General features: G+C 42.4%; 1 protein-coding gene and 2 long non-coding RNA genes across 7 annotated transcripts in view; 1 reads left to right on the top strand and 2 right to left on the bottom strand.

Moving 5' to 3' along the window:
• The window catches only part of CSMD1 (CUB and Sushi multiple domains 1), a 1,678,033-nt gene that overhangs the window by 1,167,484 nt on the left and 490,312 nt on the right, over positions 1-20,237 (top strand). For all 5 annotated transcript variants that reach the window (XM_053286225.1, XM_053286224.1, XM_053286226.1 and 2 more), the window contains 2 exons: positions 1,863-1,950; positions 18,940-19,064. In XM_053286225.1, coding sequence (XP_053142200.1) covers positions 1,863-1,950; positions 18,940-19,064 — 213 coding nt within the window. The remainder of the gene's footprint in view (positions 1-1,862; positions 1,951-18,939; positions 19,065-20,237) is intronic.
• LOC128340721 (uncharacterized) lies at positions 1,567-14,326 on the bottom strand. The gene is made up of 3 exons (XR_008313920.1): positions 14,255-14,326; positions 12,517-12,573; positions 1,567-1,916 (listed from the first exon to the last, which is right to left on the bottom strand). It is a non-coding gene; the product is annotated as an uncharacterized LOC128340721 (long non-coding RNA).
• LOC128340718 (uncharacterized) overlaps positions 18,367-20,237 on the bottom strand; it is a 34,287-nt gene continuing 32,416 nt past the window's right edge. Inside the window, exons 3-4 of the long non-coding RNA XR_008313917.1 lie at positions 18,927-19,090; positions 18,367-18,598 (exon numbers count right to left, since the gene is read on the bottom strand). This is a non-coding gene — a long non-coding RNA (uncharacterized LOC128340718). The remainder of the gene's footprint in view (positions 18,599-18,926; positions 19,091-20,237) is intronic.

Below are 20,237 nucleotides of genomic sequence, written 5' to 3'. Positions count from 1 at the left end.
AGGGATAAGAGAGAAGTGAAAATTGCTTCTCCCTCCCACTCCACATGCAAGCCGATCGCAGCCACTCTAGGCTGCGCGGCTCATTTGCCTCAGCCCCCTAGGAGGAGCACGTGACGCTGGGAGCTGACTCCCATTGGTCAGGCGTCCTCCTGGGGGTGGGGCTGGAGCAGGCCCATGGCCTGCATGCAGACACTTGCCCAGTCCGCTGATCCCTTGAGGCTTGACAGATGTCTCCTTGGGTCTGGGTGCAAGCAAGCCGATCGCAGCTGCTCTAGGCTGTGTGGCTCGTTTGCCTCAGCCCCCTAGGAGGAGCATGTGATGCTGGGAGCTGACTCCCATTGGTCAGGCGTCCTCCTGGGGGTGGGTCTGGAGCAGGCCCCTGGCCTGCATGCAGACACCCGCCCAGTGCATCTCTCAGAACTGCACCCTCCCTCCCACCCTAGGATATAGACTGGGCTTTGCTGGTCGCCATTACGGGACCGGGCAGGAATTTTGGGGGCATACACCTGATTGGCAGTGGGTGTGTGTCTTTTTTCGCCTGCCTCAGGCTATATCAGGGGGCATAGTAGTTAGTGAGGAATTTAGTTACATGTATTTTCGCGGGTCACTTTGTCATGGGCAGGGCAGGTACAGTGTGGGTAAAAATTGGGAAATAATTGGTGCAGCACCTTAGGTAAGCTTTTGGGCTTCAACTAGGAGGCGCTGATCCCCTGAGGCTTGACAGATCGGGGATGCAGCTCAACTCCTATCCCGCTCTAGGCGGCTTCCTTCCGTATGGCTGGACAGCGTCGGAGGGATAGTGCTGGCAGCAGGGACCTGACATTAGGTCAGCTGAGAAGGGCGTTCCCGCTTGTCAGGGGTCAAATTGCCTTGAGCCAAGGTGCCAGCGCCCTAGGCCTTAGAGTAAGGCGGCCACACGCGGGGCCAAGCTGTGAGTGCCCGCACTGTGGGGGTGGAGTGCCAATCCCAGCTGAATGCCTTAACAAGTCCACTGCAATTGGAATATTAATAAAGAGGCCAGTTTTACCAAAAGTAACTGCGTCCGTGTCTCCTGGGGTCTGGGTGCAATGCTCAGCTCCACATTTTGCTATATCCACAGGGATGCTGGAGGCTCCCTATGGGCCTGCAACCCTTCTTACACAACCTATTGCTGTGCATTATGTTGTCCTCTGTACTTACAAGTTGTAACTATGGAGACCAGAATCATATAGGCAAAAATTCCCCATTTCAAGCCAATCAGATGAAGCACTAAAATTTCTTACAGGACTTGCAAAAGGACTACCAGCTGAAACTCATATGGTTCTCATGGGCTGGTGAGAGGGATGCCTCTACTCACTGAAGGAAGGGTCAGGCAAACGTGAGCTCCAACAGCTCAAATGCCCTCACCCCCTGGCCCCTTGACTTATCAGGAAACTTACCCAACCTTGCGCTTCATTCTAACTGGGTGGGGTGAAAAACCACTGAACCAGAGATATGTTTGGGTGATGACATTCATCTGACTCAATGACATTCATCTGAAGGGGAGGATTGTGTTCTTTTGTAGTAAAACAATTCATAAATTTGCAGTCTACCAAGAAAGATTGTATTAACCACACTAGAATTAATGGAACTTTCAAAATAATACATTATGTGCAGGAGGATACATTTTTAGTGGAAGCATCAAGCCTACATATAACTGCATGTAGGAGTGGTTGTGAAATTGAGAGTGGTTGAGAAATTGAGATATTTCTCCAATGTGAACAAAAACTGTAATTCATGATTAACCAGCAATGCGTTTTCACTGTTTATCCCCTGCCCCAGAAAAGGTCTTTTAAGTTTATCGATGATACACTTTCTGTTCATTCTGTTTCTTTCTCCTGCAGTGAGTCAAGGTGGGGATGCAGTTGCATCTGACACATGTCCTGATCCAGGTGTTCCTGAAAATGGGAAAAGAACAGGTTTGGATTTTAGGTAAGTGTTCTGTTGGAATTTGAACTCTAATATTCTCATAAAAACTAATCTTCCTTCATAGAATGTTGCATGTCTGTAGTGAAACCAATAAGACTGAATGTAATAATTTGGATAGGACTGGAGCACTAGATCCTTTCAGCTGCGAGGTCTATTTTTTTTTTTCGCTACAAGGAATGAACACATCCCTTTCTATCCATACACAGAGAAAATCTGTGCTCAGATTGCTCCTGAGCGAGAGCTCCATGTGTGTCATGCAACATACATGAGGTTCTAGATCCGGACACTTGTGCTCCCAACTCCCCACATGGTGCTGGAATTGGTCATTGCAGATATCTCAGTGTCTCAGAAAGACATCATAACTGTATCAGAGACCATGCACTCACTAAGTGTGGCGCTCTAGCTCCTATGTTTTGCAGTTCTCTTGAATTCTTTTAGCAAAAGTTGCAAGCAAAGCCTTGGATGCCTTGCAAGGTTTTGCAGGGTTGCCTGGACTCTGCCCCCAGGAGTGCCTGTATCCTAGGGAAGTCTAACTTAAAGTAGGAGGAGTCAGTTTGCCTAGAGAGAGTTGTAGAGAGAGACTCAACAAACAGTGATTGTCTACCCCTAGAGTAAGCCATAAGAAGCTGGAAGGTTAGGCTATTTAGTGAGGCGGTTCTCACAATCAGTGAGACCCGCCTCAAAAGGGTTAGCAGGGAGAGCAGGCTTAGCCCGCTCTCCCTGCAGACGAGCAGCTAGGCAACCCTGGGCAGCCAGATCGGCCACCCACACAACTGCCGGCTCTGTTATGGTGCCGGCAGGGGCTGGGGGGATCGGGGGCCATGAGGCCCCTGGAAGCTCCAGCATGCCCTGTGCAGTACTCAGGGATTGCTGGAGAGACCCCCGAGTCGAGTGGCTGCTTTTAAGCCTCCCGGTCAAGGGTCTACTCATGAGTTGCCACAGCGCAGACCTGTGCCATTACAACACACAATCTAAAAGCCCAGGTTAGTGGAGCACTCGCTCCGCTAACCTGGGCTTAAGGAAGGGTAGTTTTAGTGGTGAGACCAGGCTCGGCTGTGATCCCTGTGGTTCTCACGGACATACAAAATTGGGCTAGGCTCCCTTAACCTGATTTTGTATGACCGTGAGCATGGCCTCACTGTCTTCGCTATATTTTGGTTTGTTGTGTGGTGGCGGTAACCTCTCTTTCCCCCTCCCTCTTCTTAAATCCAAGCCCTTATCCCTTTGTTCAAATAAACCACCCTTTTGTTTGAGAATTGCTGTTCTGTGTCTGGTTTGCCTAATTCTAAAACTCCCCATGGCCTAGCTGCTCGGGGCATGTGACTATAAGGAAGTGGACAGCTCCTATTCTATTAGGAGGGCTGCTACAATAACTTCCACAGAAACTGAAAAATGTTCTAATGTGCATTAGTGTGTAGAAATACACAGGATGAAACTAAATGTTTTAAGAAACACAAGGACTACCACTAAAAATGGCCATCAGTATGGATTTCCCTCTTTCCTCACCAGATCACCTACTACTGTCCATCTTATGCCATTGGTTCCCAACCAGGGTTCCTCCAGATGTTGCTGAACTACAACTTACAGCTGGGAATTGTAGCTGGGGATGGTGGGAGTTGACGATCAGCTACACCTGGAGGAACATCAGAGAGGAGAGCTAGTCTTGTGGTAGCAAGCATGGCTTGTCCCAATTGCTAAGCAGGGTCCACCCTGGTTGCATGTGAATGGGAAACTTGATGTGTGAGCACTGTAAGATATTCCCCTTAGGGGATGGAGCTGCTCTGGGAAGAGTAGAAGGTTCCACATTCCCTCCCTAGCATCTCCAAGATGGAGCTGAGAGAGATTCTTGCCTGCAACCTTGGAGAAACTGCTGCCAGTCTGTGTAGATATTCCAGTACAGTGGCAGATCAACCTATAGTCTGACTCTGTATATGGCAGCTTCCTATGTTCCTAACCTTGGTTGGGAACCACTGTCATATTCCATGTCTCAACATAATTATTAGGGATGTGCACAAATTGATTTTTTTAATTCTATTTGTGCCCAAAACAAATCACCCCTGATTTGTTTTATGTCCAGAACTACCCCCCACAAATCACCCCAGATTCGATTTGTATTTGCTTTGCTTTGATTTGGATTCAGATTGATTCGGACCACTTAACAAGGTCCTAGAGGCACCAAAAATGGGTGGTGGGTAGGTCTCCATGGGTGCCACCTTCCACCCAAATTTCAAGGCAGTCAGACACTTGGTTGATATTTAAGGATTAAAAAAAAAAACTTTTACTGATTTTGAACATTTCCATCATAGGAAATAATGGGGATTCGAAGTTGCCATATCCTAACGCTAACATGGATCTCCAGCTTTCATTGTGGTGGTGGGTGGGGGAGCTAAGCTCTAGCCCTTATAGAAGAGGAATTATGGAGCAAATTGTGCGGTCATTATTTTTCAAGTCTTCTGATTCTTTGGTGTATAGTAACTTTTCCTCATAATGAATCCCTATGAGGATTAATTGCACACCTTCATTTCTTCTGTTCATTTTGACTGTCACTGGACAGTGCCAACTGTCAACTGCCATGTGTCAACTACACCCCACTCCTCCCACCTGCAAGGCAGTGGGGTACTCATTTTAATTTTTAGGAATATTAAAATGTTTAGATTCTTTGGTGTCTAATAACTTTTCCTCACAATCAATCCCTATGAGGATTATATGCCTTTGTTTCTTCTGTTCATTTTGACTATCATTGGACAGTGCCAACTGTCGACTACACTCCACCCACCCACCCACACGCACTCAATTAATTCTTAGGTATTTTTGAAGTGTTTAGATTCTTTGGTGTCTTCATTACACACCTTCATTTCTTCTATTCATTTTGACCCCACTGCTTTGCAGGTGGGGGATTAGTGGCATCCCATGTTTCAACTACCCCACGACCCACAAGCCACTGTGTATTCAGTTTATATTTTAGGAATTTTTGAGGTGTTTAGACTCTTTGGTGTGTAATGAATCCTCATACGGATTCATTATGGAGAAAGGTTATTAGACACCAAAGAGCCTAAACATTTGAAAAAAATCCTACAACATAAACTGAGTAGTACACCACTACCTTGTGGGTGGGAGTGGGGCGTAGTTGGCCCATGGCAGTTGACAGTTGGCATTGTCATGAGAGGAGAGCTGGTCTTGTGGTAGCTAGCATGACTTGTACCCTTAGCTAAGCAGGGTCCACCCTGGTTGCATATGAATGGGAGACTAGGAGTGTGAGCACTGTAAGATATTCCCCTCAGGGGATGGAGAAGAGTATCAGAAGGTTCCAAGTTCCCTCCCTGGCATTTCCAAGATAGGGCTGAGAGAGAGATTCCTGCCTGCAACCTTGGAGAAGCTGCTGCCAGTCTGTGAAGACAATATTAAGCTAGATATACTCAGTATATGGCAGGTCCCTATGTTCCTATGTTCCACTGTCCAAAAGACAGACAAAATAAATAGAAGAAATGAAGGTGTGTAATGAATCCTCATAGGGATTCATTGAGGGAAAGTTATTATGCACCAAAGAATCCAAAGACTTGTAGAATAGTGACTACACATTTTGCTCCATAACTCCACTTCTACAAGGGCTAGAGCTTAACTTTTTTTTTTTAATGAAAGCTGGGAATCTGGGGGAATTAAAAGGAGGAATCCAAATCTCGAGTTGATTTGAATCAAATTTGGTGTGATTTGATTTGGATCCAAATCTAGCCAATGGACCACAGGGGTTATTTGTTTTGTATCTAAATCACCCAAATCAGCTAGATTCGGGCACAAATCAATTTTTACCTGAATCAGTTTTCACATCCCTAATGATTATGCTGGATGTTTCTATTATCACAATGGCATCAGCTAATAATCTGAGCTGTGCACATTACAATGGTATCAGGATACAGCATAAGCTGTACTAAACATAATGGAGATTGGGCAGGGAATTTGACAAGGGACTTGTTCTGACCAGGTTTATAATTTTCCATTTCCTAAACCTGACTTACAAAAATTGGGAAGTCATGGGAAAAATAATTTGTTCACAGGTGAAACAATTTTGTACATTTGTCTAAGCATAAAAGAGCAGTTTTCAATTTTTATGTAAAGCTGAAGTGTCCTTTTTTGGAAACCAACATCATAATGTGTTCAAAATTTTTTCTAACTGTGCTGATTTCTGAAAATTTGGGAAAGCTGCAATTATTTAGATTTTCTGCCTCTATCCTGTCAATTTATTTTGCTGTAGTCACAATGGTTCTAAAACAGGTTTGACAGAGTTGCAGTGTTCTTTAGTCACCCTGCTAAGCAGGAAAAGAGAATAAGCTGTTGGGGAAAAGAAAAAACCAAACTTCCTCTCTTCAGAAAGCTAGAAATCATTCCTCATTGCAGCAGGAGGGGAGAAAAAGTAATTTAGAAAGACTGGAGAATTTCATCAGCTAGAAAAGAGGACAGTTTCATGGACAGCGATGTTACTGACCTCTGCAATTTCTCTTTTGAGACATGTATGTCATGTTGGGCTACAGGGCAAGGGGAAATAATAAAACTCCTATCCTATTAGGATTCAGAAGTAATATGCTGGAGCAAACGAGTGCACTGTATGAGAATCAGAAGTGTGCTATAACATATGAATTAAATAATTATGAGCTATGATAATCCCTGCATGCCCAAGCACAGAGAGGTTTGGCCACTGCATTCTGCACCATTCATTGTCCTGACCTTACCTCTTTTAAATTGGTCCTAGTCTGGAGAGAATAATTCTGCCCAGTCTCTGAATTAATTGTGACAGGATTTCAGTCAAAAGAGCGCCAGATGACCTGCCTTCAGGATGCTGCAGGTCTGCGTTAGCCAGCCCCTTTCCTGTTAGGAAGCCACCCAGAAAAAAAGGGTACTGCAAAGAGTGTAGGGAGGTGCAGAAACCCTCTGAGAAATTTCACTTGCCATGTAAAAAATAGATTGCCTTCCCTTGAAAAATCTCAAATGTTTCTTTTTCAGAGGAACTAAAAAACCTGAAATCTCTTATGGATGTCATTGTTTCACAGTTTCAGTGTCAACCCTAAAGAAACATAGGGGATCAATTCTTCTGAGAGAGTAGTTCTGAGGGGAGGAAGAAAAGGTAGACATAAATTGTAGTTGAGTATGATGGGAGTTGTAGTTCAGCAACATCTGGAATACCACAGCTTGTGCACCCCTGCTCTAAACCAGGGATTCTCGGGTCCCAGATATTATTGGACTTCAGCTCCCATAATCCCCAGCCCCAGTGGCCTTTGGTTGGGGATTATGGGAGTTGAAGTCCAATAACATCTGAGGACCCAACGTTGAGAATCCCTGCTCTAAACCACAGTATCAGTGTTTTTTCTGAAATATTCTGAGAATTTCTCTTCCCCCACCTTCAAAATTACTCCAAGTTTAAATCTTGAATTTTGCCTATCAAGCCAGATATGAAGCCCAATAATTCTTCAGTGAGTATGCTCAGATCACAGCAAATGCTTCTTCGTCCCATGTGTAATAGGGCTTGCCTCGTATTAACTTTAATTTGTTTATAATATCCAAAAAGGGAGCTATAAATATGAGCTCTGACTCAAGGTAAACCACGTTCTGGCCATAGAAGGACTTCTGGTGTTGTGGTGAAAGCACTAGCAGGTGTGAAGACTTTATGGGTTCCAAGGTCTGAAAAGGAGTGATTTGTTCCACTCTGTACAGCAACTGTGGGAGAATTTTTCTCTGATACACCTTTATATAGGATTGCAATGTTAATCTTTTTTAAAATGTTAAAATGCATGGAATCATAGTCATGGGGGGAAATATCTTGGCTCTCATTATTATTTAAGACAGATTTGTTCATGCATCCAAGGTTTAAAGCATTGCCAATACTGTCATAAACTTAGATCAGTTGAGAAGAATGGCTGTCTCAATGCATTACACTGAGTTTACATCAAATAATGGCAACAGCAAGCTATGGAAGGGCCTGGCTACTGCTGTAGTAATTCGTTAAAATATTTAAATGATCCATTTGGTTTTGTTTCTTGAAGCAAAGATTTCCAGCTCATGTCACTTATTTGTCTCATAGAATCTAGAGGATTCAGAAGAATAAATGCTAAGTAGATGTTAGAAACTGTTAAACTTCAAAATGGAAAAAATCTGTCTAGCATCAGGATTTAGCCTGTGGACTCTGTTGTCAAATGTATTCCAATGAACTAGTTCAGAATGATAAGGCATTTTCTCAGTCATAATAGCTAACACTGATTATTTAATATAGCAGCATTAATTTAAAAGCATCCTTATACTTTAATGTATAATTTGAAGCTATATTTGCTTTTGTTGTCCATTTGCATTATATTAAGGCCAAGAAAAGAATGTTTTCCCTAACTTTGCTCGATTTACACATGACAAAATGTGGGGGGGGGGGCAGATTTGGGGGATGGAGGGCATCAAATACACTGGGCCTCAACACTTCTCCTGAGCACCTCCCCCCGCCATTTAAGTAGAATTGCGCTATAGGAGAACATCATCATCCACGGAGTAATCATCTGTGGATTTGCATATCTGCAGTCAGGTAAAAGACACCCAACCTCGGCATATGTGGGGAAAAGGGGGGGACACATCGACCTTGCATATCTGCAGGTTGGGGTGGCTGGAAATGACAGTGGAGGTCACTTCTGGCCGCCATTTTGTAGGGGTGTGCAATTCGGGTTTTCGGGTGATTCGGCTCAGACCCGAACCGAATCACCCCTGTTCTGTTTTGTGCCCGAATCTGGGTCACCCGAATCACCCTTGATTCGGTTCGGATTCGGATTTAATCTGAATCCGAATCCGAATCGATTCGGGGGGGAAAGGGGCCCAGGGGCAAAATTTTGGGGTGGGGTGGTAGTGCCCAATGGGTAGAGTCTACCACCCCAATTTCAGGGGAATTGGGCCAAGGGCTGATTTTTGGTGAATTTTTAAAGTTTTAGTGACTTTGGGGCAGTTCGGGGGCATAGCATGGGATCTGGGCAAAAGGAGTGGGGTGGGGTGGTAGTGCCTAATGGGTGCAGGCTACCACCCCAATTTCAGGGGGATTGGGCCAAGGACTGATTTTTGGTAAATTTCTGAAATTTTCATGTCTTTGGGGCAGATTGGGGCATATTGGGGCAGAAAGTGGGGCCTGGGGCAGAATAGTGGGGTGGGGTGGTAGTGCCTAATGGGTCGAGGCTACCACCCCAATTTCAGGGGGGTTGGACAAAGGGGTGATTTTTTGAGAATTTTTGAAGTTTTAGTGACTTTGGGGCAGTTTGGGGGCAGAAAGTGGATCTGTCCCAAAAGAGTGGGGTGGGGTGGTAGTGCCTCATGGGTGGAGGCTACCACCCCAATTTCAGGGGGATTGGGCAGAGTGCTGATTTTTTGAGAATTTTTGAAGTTTGGGTGTCTTTGGGGCAGATTGGGGGCAGAAAGTGGATCTGCCCCAAAGGAATGGGGTGGGCTGGTAGATAGTGTCTAATGGGTGGAGGCTACCACCCATCCCCAATTTAAGAGTGATTGGGCAGGGGGTGAATTTTGGTGAATTTATTTTTATGAGGTTTGTCTTCATAAGGTGAAGTGTGCTAAATTGATTACTTCCTCATATTATTCATAGTAAAGGAAAGTGTGAAAAAGTGAAAGTGGGGTCATGAGAGTTGTTTAGTTGAAAAAAATCTCATTTGCTATGATAGAATGAGAATTCACACCTCAGAAGTTTTTCCGAAAACTGGTCCGAAATTCGGGTGATTCGGCTCGTGCCCGAAAAATATCGGAGGACATCGGGGGTGATTTGGTTCGGCCCCGAATCACCCGAAATTGTTCGTTTCGGGCACAGATCGTTCTGTGCCCGAAATTTTTTGCACATCCCTACCATTTTGTTCCCCGGAACCACAAAATGGCTCAATTAAAGAAAAAAACAGAAAAAAGTGCTTTTTGACTGATTTTCAGCCAATTTGGAGGCATTCTGGGGCACAGAACAACACGGGGGCAGCAATAAAGCATGGTAAGCAGCTCACCCCCGCATCCCCCCAAAAGAATTTGGCTGATTTTCAGCCATTTTTAGCAAATTTTGAGCCAACCGGGAACCTAACCCCCACAATGCCATTGCCCTAATGCCTCCATATTCACAGTTTCGGTATCCACAGCGGCAGCTGGGAATGGAACCCCGCGAATATCAATTTCCTCCTGTATATGATAATGTAGTCTTGATTGGACATGGAATTACAGGTCCAAAATGGTGGCCTGTAATGCTACCTAGGAGGATGCCTTTTAAAAAACAAAACAAAACAACAACGAAGAATGTGATAATGTCTCCATAGTTCTACATTATCACATAGAGTCCTTCTACAGAACTTACTGGGTGGGCGGGGGGAGAAGAGAGTCCGCACACCTACATATGGAAAAGGTAAAGTGTGCCATCAAGTCGATGTCGACTCCTGATGACCACAGAGCCCTGTGGTTGTCTTTGGTAGAATACAGTAGGGGTTTACCATTGCCTCCTCCCTCACAGTGTGAGTTGATGCCTTTCAGCATCTTCCTATATCGCTGCTGCCCAATATAGTACCAGTGGGGACTCAAACCAGCAAACTTCTGCTTGTTATCAAGCATTTCCCCACTGTTCCACTTAAGGTTACCCTACACATGGACACCAGGCCATATAAATTTATCTCTTATTCCTGAAGAAAAATGCAAATACTTTAATCCTCAAAAGATTTTATAAATTAGGTTCTGAGCCCCCCCCCCCCCCGCCACCCGCTCTGCTATTTATGCAAGGAATCTTATACATATGATTCACAATCTTAGAGATTTGATTCTATATCTCTGCTGGGTTCTTAATTTTTATTTGAAAATGATTTCATTTCAAAGTGCTCTACACAAAATAGATTATTTGGTTTGAAGGGTTGTGTGTAAAAGAGCTATTGGTTGTTTGTGGAAAAAATAGTATATCATTTGCAAATATGCTAGCTGTCCATTTGACTGGTGAAATCCAAGGCAGCAAGACAGTGGTTCTGGAACTCATGTACCTTGATTCAAGTATGTGTCTAGAGAAAAATGAAACCAATCAGATATGTCAGAGTACCTGTAGACATTGGTAGTTCCCACATGTTCACTAACAGCTTTGGTGCACATGATTGTAGTCCACTGCACTAGATGTGATAAGCCTCGGACCATCTGATGGAGGCTATGATGTGAATTCTCCCCACCAGCATTAAACCAGTTTTCCAAGTGTTGATGTTGGTATGTGATGCCTAAGTGCCAGCTCTTTTTGCATGGTTCCATGTTCCTCATTTTACAGCATAGAAAAGAGCAGCACAGAAAAGAGTGATCATGCTGTAGATTCCACATTACCATGACATGGGTAATGTGACAATCCATTCCAAGGGAACACGTGTCTCTGATTTTTTGTTCTGGGAGCAAATTCATGGCTGCAAATCAGTGTCCAAAATATAGCAACAGATTTCTAAATATTTATCATCAATAAATAGGAAAAAGCACCTATAGAATAGCAATTGTGCACCTTTAGAATAGCAATAACGAGGAAACAAAGGTGAGCAATACAATGCCCTAGAGAAGAGCAAAGTAGTATTTAAAGGTGTGTTGAGGGGAGGTTTGGACTAACTGCCCCCAGACTGTGCACCTATGTTTCTCCCCCACCTCCTGTTTAAAAGAGAATGTCATCTAAACCAGCTCTCTATTCCTTGAATGGGGAATAATTCACAGTGGCTCTCATGCCACACAATGTTCTGTGAGCATTTTGTTGACTGTAGGACCTGTTGTGGCTTCCCAGTGCATACTTGCACATGTGCTGAAATTCCACTGGGAAGTTGTACAATCACACAGCCATTGGAAATAATGGCAGATTGTGCAAATCCAGAGATTTGCACAATTTCATTCAAAATAATTTTCATTTGGAAGGCACAGCAGCACTCATGGTGCACAAAATGCCTGCAAAGCGTGCATTGTATATGAGCCAGTAACACTATGATCCAAACTAACATGCAAAATCTAGAAATTATATGTGTGTGTGTGTGTGTGTGTATACACACACACACTACCCTCAGTGGTGTAGCTATAATTGAGCAGATAGGTTCAAAGAACCCGGGCCTCTCAGCTCCTGAGGGTCCCCCAGCTCCACCCTTCCCTATTTTCTTAATTATCTCCCTCACTCCGAGGGCCCTCTGTGGAGAGGGGCTAACATGGGCCCCCCTCTCCCTTAGCTACGCCCTTGCCTACCCCTGTGCAGGTGTTATAGTTGTGAATCAGGTGTTATAATTTTGTGAATCAGCACCCCGACACACAAAGTGACTTTACAGTGAGGCACAACTATCCACAGAAATCAGAAGGTTTTGCACATCCCTAATACATATTTTATTGATGACAGTCACATAAAAATATGCCATCTAAGTCTGTCATTCGGTACTCCATCAATTTGGTTGTCATTTAAAAGCACAGTTCTTGCCTCTAAGATTTTACAAAAGGTCATTGCTTGTCTTTTTGCTTCCTTAACATATCACCTGAAAAATTATATCTGTGTAGTGTTTCACTGACAGATGTTAAGAAAGTACTTCTTACCTTTTTAAAAAAATGCTGCAGTCATTTGTTCTGCTGGCATGACATGTTCTAGTTTTCCTATTGAAAAGAATAAAATACTATTCTTTGTTTTACATTAAAAAAAAAAGAAATATTCTCTGGAGTGCACGACAAAGGCAATGATTTGTTTTCGTAAGTTCAAGTAAAGACTCCAGAAAAAGCTATTGCACTTGTCAGGAGAATAATGACTGTGGCTATTAGGCCGAATTGCAATACATGAGCAGGCACATTATTCAAAAGCTTTCCAAGTCTGGAGAAAGATATTTAGTGAATGAGATTGATGGAAAAGGAAGAGAGTTCATTTTAAAGTCAGCCTAACCACTGCTGATTCAGTGCTGACAAGTTCTTTAAAAAGATTTCATAGTTTTAAATGTAATAATGACTTTAACTTGGATATTTCAATATTATTTGTTCCTTTTTTATTTTAACATTTTATGTTTGAAATTAAAGCATGGTTTGGGGTGCATATTATTATCATTTTTATTATTTCTTGCTTTGCTCGTGTCACTGGGAGTATGGCTCACCATGCCTTCAAACCTAATAATGCAATTTACGTTTAATGGCACAGTGACAGCTAAAATACTGCTCAGGTCTTTCACATTTCATATACTAGCTCACAGATGCTACTGATATCAAAGTAGTACTACATTTCAGCACTACTGTTAAAAAATAATCCCATTTTTAAAAAATACAGTAGATATAGTGAAAAACATTCCAGATTTCAGTAATTCCTTATCTATCTACTACTACTTCCACCATCTAATTTATGTATTATTTATTTTTCTGTGTAAACTGCTTTGTGAACTTTTGGTTGAAGACCAAAAGTTGGTATACAAATACTACTACAGATATAGAAAAAATAATAATACATAAATAAGATGGCCCCCTGTCCCCAAAGGGCTCACAGGCTAAAGAGAAACATAAGGCAGATACCAGCAACAGCCACTGGAGGGATGCTGTGCTGGGATGGATAGGGCCAATTGCTCCCCCCCCCCGCCGCAACTGGGGGGAGAATCACCCCATATGAGAGAATCACCATATTAAAAGGTGTCTCTTTGCTCAGTTAGCAGGTTTATATAAAAATCCCCTCTTTTTGAACCACAAGGATCCACAAGGCCAACCAAACGTTCAATAAAATATTTATATTCTATTACATAATTAAATAGCAATCAAACAAGACAAAGATTAAAAGCTTACAAAAGAACAACAGCAAGGAACTAGCAGTATTATGCACATAGTATTAAGTTATCACTACCTTAAGTGGTGCAACAGGGAAATGTTTTACTAACAAGCAGAAGGTTGCCAGTTCGAAACCCCACTGGTATGTTTCCCATACTATGGAGTTGAAAGAGTCGAAATCGACTTGATGGCACACTAGCTTCACCTTAAGTGGCGCAGTGGGGAAATGCTTGACAAACAAGCAGAAGGTTGCCAGCTCAAATCCCCTCTAGTAATGAAAGGCATTATCTCATACTGCGTGGGAGGAGGCAATGGTAAACCCCTCCTGTATTCTATCAGAAAAATCCATAGGGCTCTGTGGTCACCAGGAGTTGAAATCGACTTGGCAGCACACTTTACCTTTAATAATGTAAAGACTAGCCAGTAAGACTAGCCACCACTAGACTGGTGGTGGCTGTGGGCTATCTCCAGCCTCAAAGGCACGATGCTTCTCAATACCAGTTTCAGGGGAACAACAGCAGGAGAGAGGGTATGCACATACCTCTTGCGTGTGGGCTCCTCAGAGGCATCAGGTGGGCTACTGTGTGAAACAGGATGCTGGACTAGATGGGCCTTGTTTCTGATCCAGCAGGGCTGTTCTTATATTCTTATGTTATCAGTCACCCCAAATGCCCTCTGAAAAAAATAATGTTTTTATTTTTTGCCCAAAGCAAGCAATGGCAAACCTCTCTTGGAGGCAATTCCATTAACTTGGTGCCACCATTGACAAGGTGCTATCTTGCGTAGCAATCGACCTCACCTAAGAAGGTGAGGGTATAAAAGCAAAAACTCCAATAATGACCTATGTGCATGGTTGGTTAATACGGTAGAATGCAGCACTTAAAATAATTCTGATCCTAGACTCTTTTATTGGTTTAAAAGTGAAAAAAAAAAACCACTATTGAATTCAGTCTTGACCCATCTGATAACCATTGAAACCGATGGGAATTGCAATTATTTTATTTATTATTTATTTATTTTTATTTTATTTTACATTTTATATCCCGCTCTTCCTCCAAGGAGCCCAGAGCGGTGTACTACATACTTAAGTTTCTCCTCACAACAACCCTGTGAAGTAGGCTAGGCTGAGAGACAAGTGACTGGCCCAGAGTCACCCAGCTAGTATCATGGCTGAATGGGGATTTAAACTCGGGTCTCCCCGGCACTCTAACCACTGCACCATGCTGGCTCCCCAGATTATGTGCTCCAGACATTTTGGAACTATTAAAACTAGCAGGTGCTTCCTTTCTGGACCTGTTGTAATTTCCAGACACTCTTCAGATGTAATCCCATTTAGAGTTCATTACAGAAATCTCATCTGGATGGTACAGTGAACAGCTCCTTCTTGTCTTGGAAAAAGTATAGCTTATAGACCAGCCTAAGGTGGTCATTGCTGCCACTTTGCAGTCCAAGAGCAGCACCAGATCCATGAGCCAAGCTGCAAACTGGATTCTTAAGGCAAGGGATAGGGTTGCAAACCCTAACCAAAACAGGTTGCACACCGGATCCTAGATCAGCTGTTCCTATAACAATCAGCACATCCCTCAATTTAGTATAGGGCTCCATCAGACAGAGGCTAAACAGAAGCACATCCATGACCTCTACCTCTGATCTATAAGTGACACTGCTAGCCAGTTCATACAGCTGGAGGTCTCCACATTAGCCTTCACATTTTGCTCCAGCTATGGAGCAAAATCAGCAGAACATTAAAAAACAACAATTAGGATATAATGAAGATCAGCAAAGGATAGTAAAGGCTTACCTAACCAAGTGAATTCCATAAAAAGGATGCTCATTTCAAGGAGGACATGTTCCCTGGAGCCATCCACCTCAACAGCCGTATCATTTACTTCTGATCTAGATGAATGCCAACTAGCCCCACGCAAACATGCATGTCACACACACAGTACCCTATTCAGTGGACAGTAGAGGCTGATACCAATGAGCTGGAGGGGCAGCAAACAAGCAGCAGCTGTATCTCCCAATTTCTCTTCCTTCTCCTCCCTGTCTGCCTCCCTCACCCATGCTGCTTGCCCCTCCCCCAGCATCATAAGGCTGATCATTTGCCCCATTGTGCCTCCAAAGCAAACTGGTAAAGTTCCCTTCTCACAAGAGAACTTCAGCAGCTTTCTATGGAGGCAACTGGGCAAATAGCCAGCCGGGTAAGCTGGGAGGGGGAGCAACTCGTGTGAGAGAGGCAACCAGGGCAGGAAGGAAAGAGAGATCAGGGGATACAGCTGCTGTTTGCTTGCTGTCCCTCCAGCCCATCGGTACCTGCTGCTATTGCTCGGTGATTGTATGATGTGCAACCTCTATTGGACAGGCCTCTGTTTGACATGGAGATTGAATGACCATCATTTTAAGGCTACAAAATGATTAACTTATGTCTAAGAAAATATCCACAGGACTGCACTGTAAAAAAAAAAAAAAAAGACAACCTTTTTATGTTTGGGGAGAGAGAGAGAGAGAGAGAATGAGAACACAAGACCACCACATGGACAACTTTAGGTATAAACAAATTTCACAGCATTGTGAGTATATATTATTATGAAATCCAGTGAGATCAAATATGATGGCACAGTCTAATTGCAAGCAGAGCATACCAAAAATGTAATCTTTTTCCATATCTGTTGACTTGAATTGTCAATTTTCAGGGCATGATGGTAAAAGAGTCTTTCTAATTTGTCAGTTGTCAGCAAAGAGACACAGAAACTATTCTACATTTCCTGCCCTTGGCTCATGGTGTGAAAGGTCACTGTGAAGAGCTTTTCTCTTCCCATGGAGCCTCTTGAAGTATTGTCAGTTTGCAAGCTGCAGTTCTGCCACTTAAATATGCTGATGACTTATACCTTGAATGAACACCTGGTGTTCTAATTCTTTATTAGTCTTCTAGACTATAATTCATAGTAATACACTTCAAGCTCTTTGGGGAAGTATTAGGGACCACCCACTGATTTGTAAATTATTTTACTTAAGGGCACAGAAGAACACACACCTTTGAAACAAAGAATTTTGAAAGAGGGATATCCTATTAGATTTTTCAGCCCTAATTGCAAGTTCTCACATTTTTCAAATTAGAAGAATTTTTAAGATCTGTCACTGTTCTATTTAACACATTAGATTATCCCCCAATGTTGCATGTCCTGATATTGCAAAGAAATGTTATAATAAACTGTCACAACATTTGTAGTGACTTCTCATTAAACTAGTAATGAGAATACTCATTACTAGTTGTAATACTCATTAAATCTTGGGAGCATTGCCATTTTCTTCTTAGGCATATGTGCCCCATTTATTTATCATACATCAGTGCAGAATTCTGAAGTCTGATTTCCTTCCAGTGGTTCTGTTTATATAACAGATACGTACTGAACATCATCCCAAATCCCACATCTCTTAAATAGGAATATGGGCCGTTTAGGCTGGAGTTATGATTTTGTTCCTTACACAGGGCTGAATGGGGACAATTTGGGGATGGAAAAGTTGGGAATGGGGCCGTAGCTCAGTGATAGAGCCTCTGCTTTACATTCAGAACATTCCAGCTTTACTCCTTGGCATCTCCAGGTATGCTGGGAGAGGCTTCTGCCTGAAACTTGGAAAAGCTGTGGCCAGTCAGTGTAGACAATACTGAGCTAGATGGACCAATGGTCTGACATAATGTAAGGCAACTTCCTATGTAATCTGCACTGCTTCCTTTCCTTACAGCACTATATCACATTCAGATGTGACCGCCCCCTCTTTTTGCCCTGGGGTAGGGGTAGCTGAGTAAATGATTGTGCAGATAAGGCTATTTTTCATAAATAGTCTGTTTTCAAAATGTTGACCTACCAGCTTGCCATTGCATGTGGAGGCTATTGTGCATCATCATTTCTTATTTCAAGTTCTGACTGGCCTGCTTCCTGTTCCATTTTGTTCAATGCCATTGTGCATTCTTCATCAGTTTTTGAAATAGTTTTACATTGATATTTTGTGTAACGCCTCCCCCCCCAAAACCCCTCACCACATGCTTGTTTATTCTTTATGGATTCACAATACAGCATTCAGAAACATGTTGCTGTATTAGATTCACTGGTCTGTTACTACCAAGATGTGATTTAGTATTATTTTCCTTTTGAAATAATACCAAAAGATAATCCCTGCACCCCTAACTATTACATATGCCTTTGTTGCTCAAAAACAGCAATGGTGTGAATGAAAGATAGAGGGACAGGAGCTATAGTGAAGGTCCAGAGAAAAGGCACAAAAATGATGAGATACATCAAGAGGCCAGTCCAGTAAGATTCCAGATGACCAAACTTATTTAAAGTTGTGAAAGAAGACAGACAAAGGTCCACAGTAGGGAAGTGCCATAATGTGGTCATATTAATGCATTTAAAGGTTTCTTTAACAGTGTTTTATGGGCTTCCCCCCTCCCACATTTCTTTGTGTTTTTCATATCTTTAAATTGGTGCTCATGATTGTTTTTCCCTTAACCGTATTTATTTCAGATTTATATCCTACTATACAATCCAAAAAGGACACTCAAAGAAATGCAATTGTACAGCCTAAGTGCTGCCAGAATAATTTCTTAGAAAACTCTCCATTCCAGCCCAAGTGAAAAACAGACACTTTTTCAGCAGAAAGCAGTAACTTCATTCCTTTTTGTACAACAAGAAGCATTCCAGCTATCACACTTCTGCCTGCCAAAGCTCTCCTGGTCATGCAGCTGTTTGAAGCTCCCTCGCAAACACCTTTCAGAGTCAGGCACTGGCAATCTGACCTACAATCATACTTCACTTTCCTGTCATACTCTTCTGAACACTGTGCCAATGTTCTTCAAGACTTCTATCTTGAGTGTTGGGAAGTGCTGCAATAAAAATGATCTTAGCTAATTAAATCAGTATGTTATGGAATGAAAATGCACTTGGACATTTATCTGTGTTTTCTAGTTTATTTTTGCCTCTAGAAGGGCTAATACAAAATAATAAATTTATTATTATTATTATTATTATTATTATTATTATTATTATTATTATTTATTAGCCCTTCTAGGCCAAGCCATTCTAGCTTCTAGGCCAAGCTTTTCTTTCCCAGACCGCTTCGCTGAAAACAGATAGTACAGCAAAATACTTGATTTTAGAATAATTGGCATTTTAAGAATAACCTTTGCTTTGTGTAATCAATTAAAAACTTACCATTTTCCCCTAGGGTTGGTGCTAATGTTCAGTTCACCTGTGATGACAATTATGTGCTCCAAGGTACGAAAAGCATCACTTGTCAAAAGGTGACAGATACTCTGGCTGCCTGGAGTGACCATCGGCCAATTTGTCGTGGTAAGTATTGCCTAATGGAGGACTCCCTAAAGTTTGAGGAAATAATAGTAAGATTCATCTATCACAAGCTTAAAAGACACTTTTATCAAGTCCTATTCTTAATCTGTGGCTGATATCCAGAGCAATGGAGTACGTGCGGGCAGATGTTGGGCTAGCTCAGAACTGTTACACGATGTAGTTGCGCTACATCTAGAGCTGGTGCTCCCTCCGGTCTAGTGTTGCGCTACCGCAAGCATGCTTGAGGTTGTGCAACAGTTGTACAACTGTAACACTCCTCATTTGTTTTAATGGGGACATTTGCACAAGAGCACTATAGCACAATTCCACAGCTCCATGTTTTTTTTAATTCAGCTAACTTCCTGCACTAGTGCAAATCTGCTTGTTCCACAAGCATACAATTGCTCTGGATGTCCTCCTGTGTCTTTTGTTATTCTGAATATTCTGTGGGCTGTGTACATGTTTGTGTGAAACTGACTACCCTGCCTCCATCCATTCAATGTGACATCTAACAGGTTGTATGGGTGAAAAGTTCATACTTGCTATGTACAATTATTGTAATTCATTTTGAAGAGTAAGGATAATATGTAATCAGCTATATATGCTTGGGAATACGCATGTGTGCCCTATTTAGCTGTTACATTTAACAACATCTTTAACCAAAGATGGTAGTGCAATTTTAATCACTGTGCTGAACATATTGCAGGCTTTCTGTGTGTCACTATGAAAGATCTAGAATCTTGGAAAGACAGGGAATTAAAGTGGATGTGGTTTGCACAGCACCAATAACAGAAACAATTGTTAGTTAACTCTAGATTGTATGATAGAAGATGTGATGTACAAGTTTGTGAAATTTGTGAACAGGGAAAGGAAACTGTGGAAAGAAAGGTACAATATATAAAATTCAATGCTTAGGTTGCACTTCATTCTATATTGGGAAATCCGGCAAGTCATTGAAAGATAGATATAAAGAACATCTAGCTAATAAAGAGAACGAAACCCTGGTCATTGCAAATGAGGATTAAGCAGGAAGGCCAAATGGTGCCCACTAAAATATCTATTTTAGGGATTAAAAGAAACCTACAAAGAGGGAAAATAAAGGAAGCATTATTTATAGAGAAACTGAGACCTGCCATTAATGCTTGGGAGGCACTGGCCAAAGCTATGAAGTTTATT

This window comes from Hemicordylus capensis, chromosome 1 (genome assembly GCF_027244095.1).
Source record: "Hemicordylus capensis ecotype Gifberg chromosome 1, rHemCap1.1.pri, whole genome shotgun sequence".
NCBI classification, from domain to species: domain Eukaryota; kingdom Metazoa; phylum Chordata; class Lepidosauria; order Squamata; family Cordylidae; genus Hemicordylus; species Hemicordylus capensis.
This window is presented reverse-complemented; position numbering and strand designations above follow the sequence as displayed.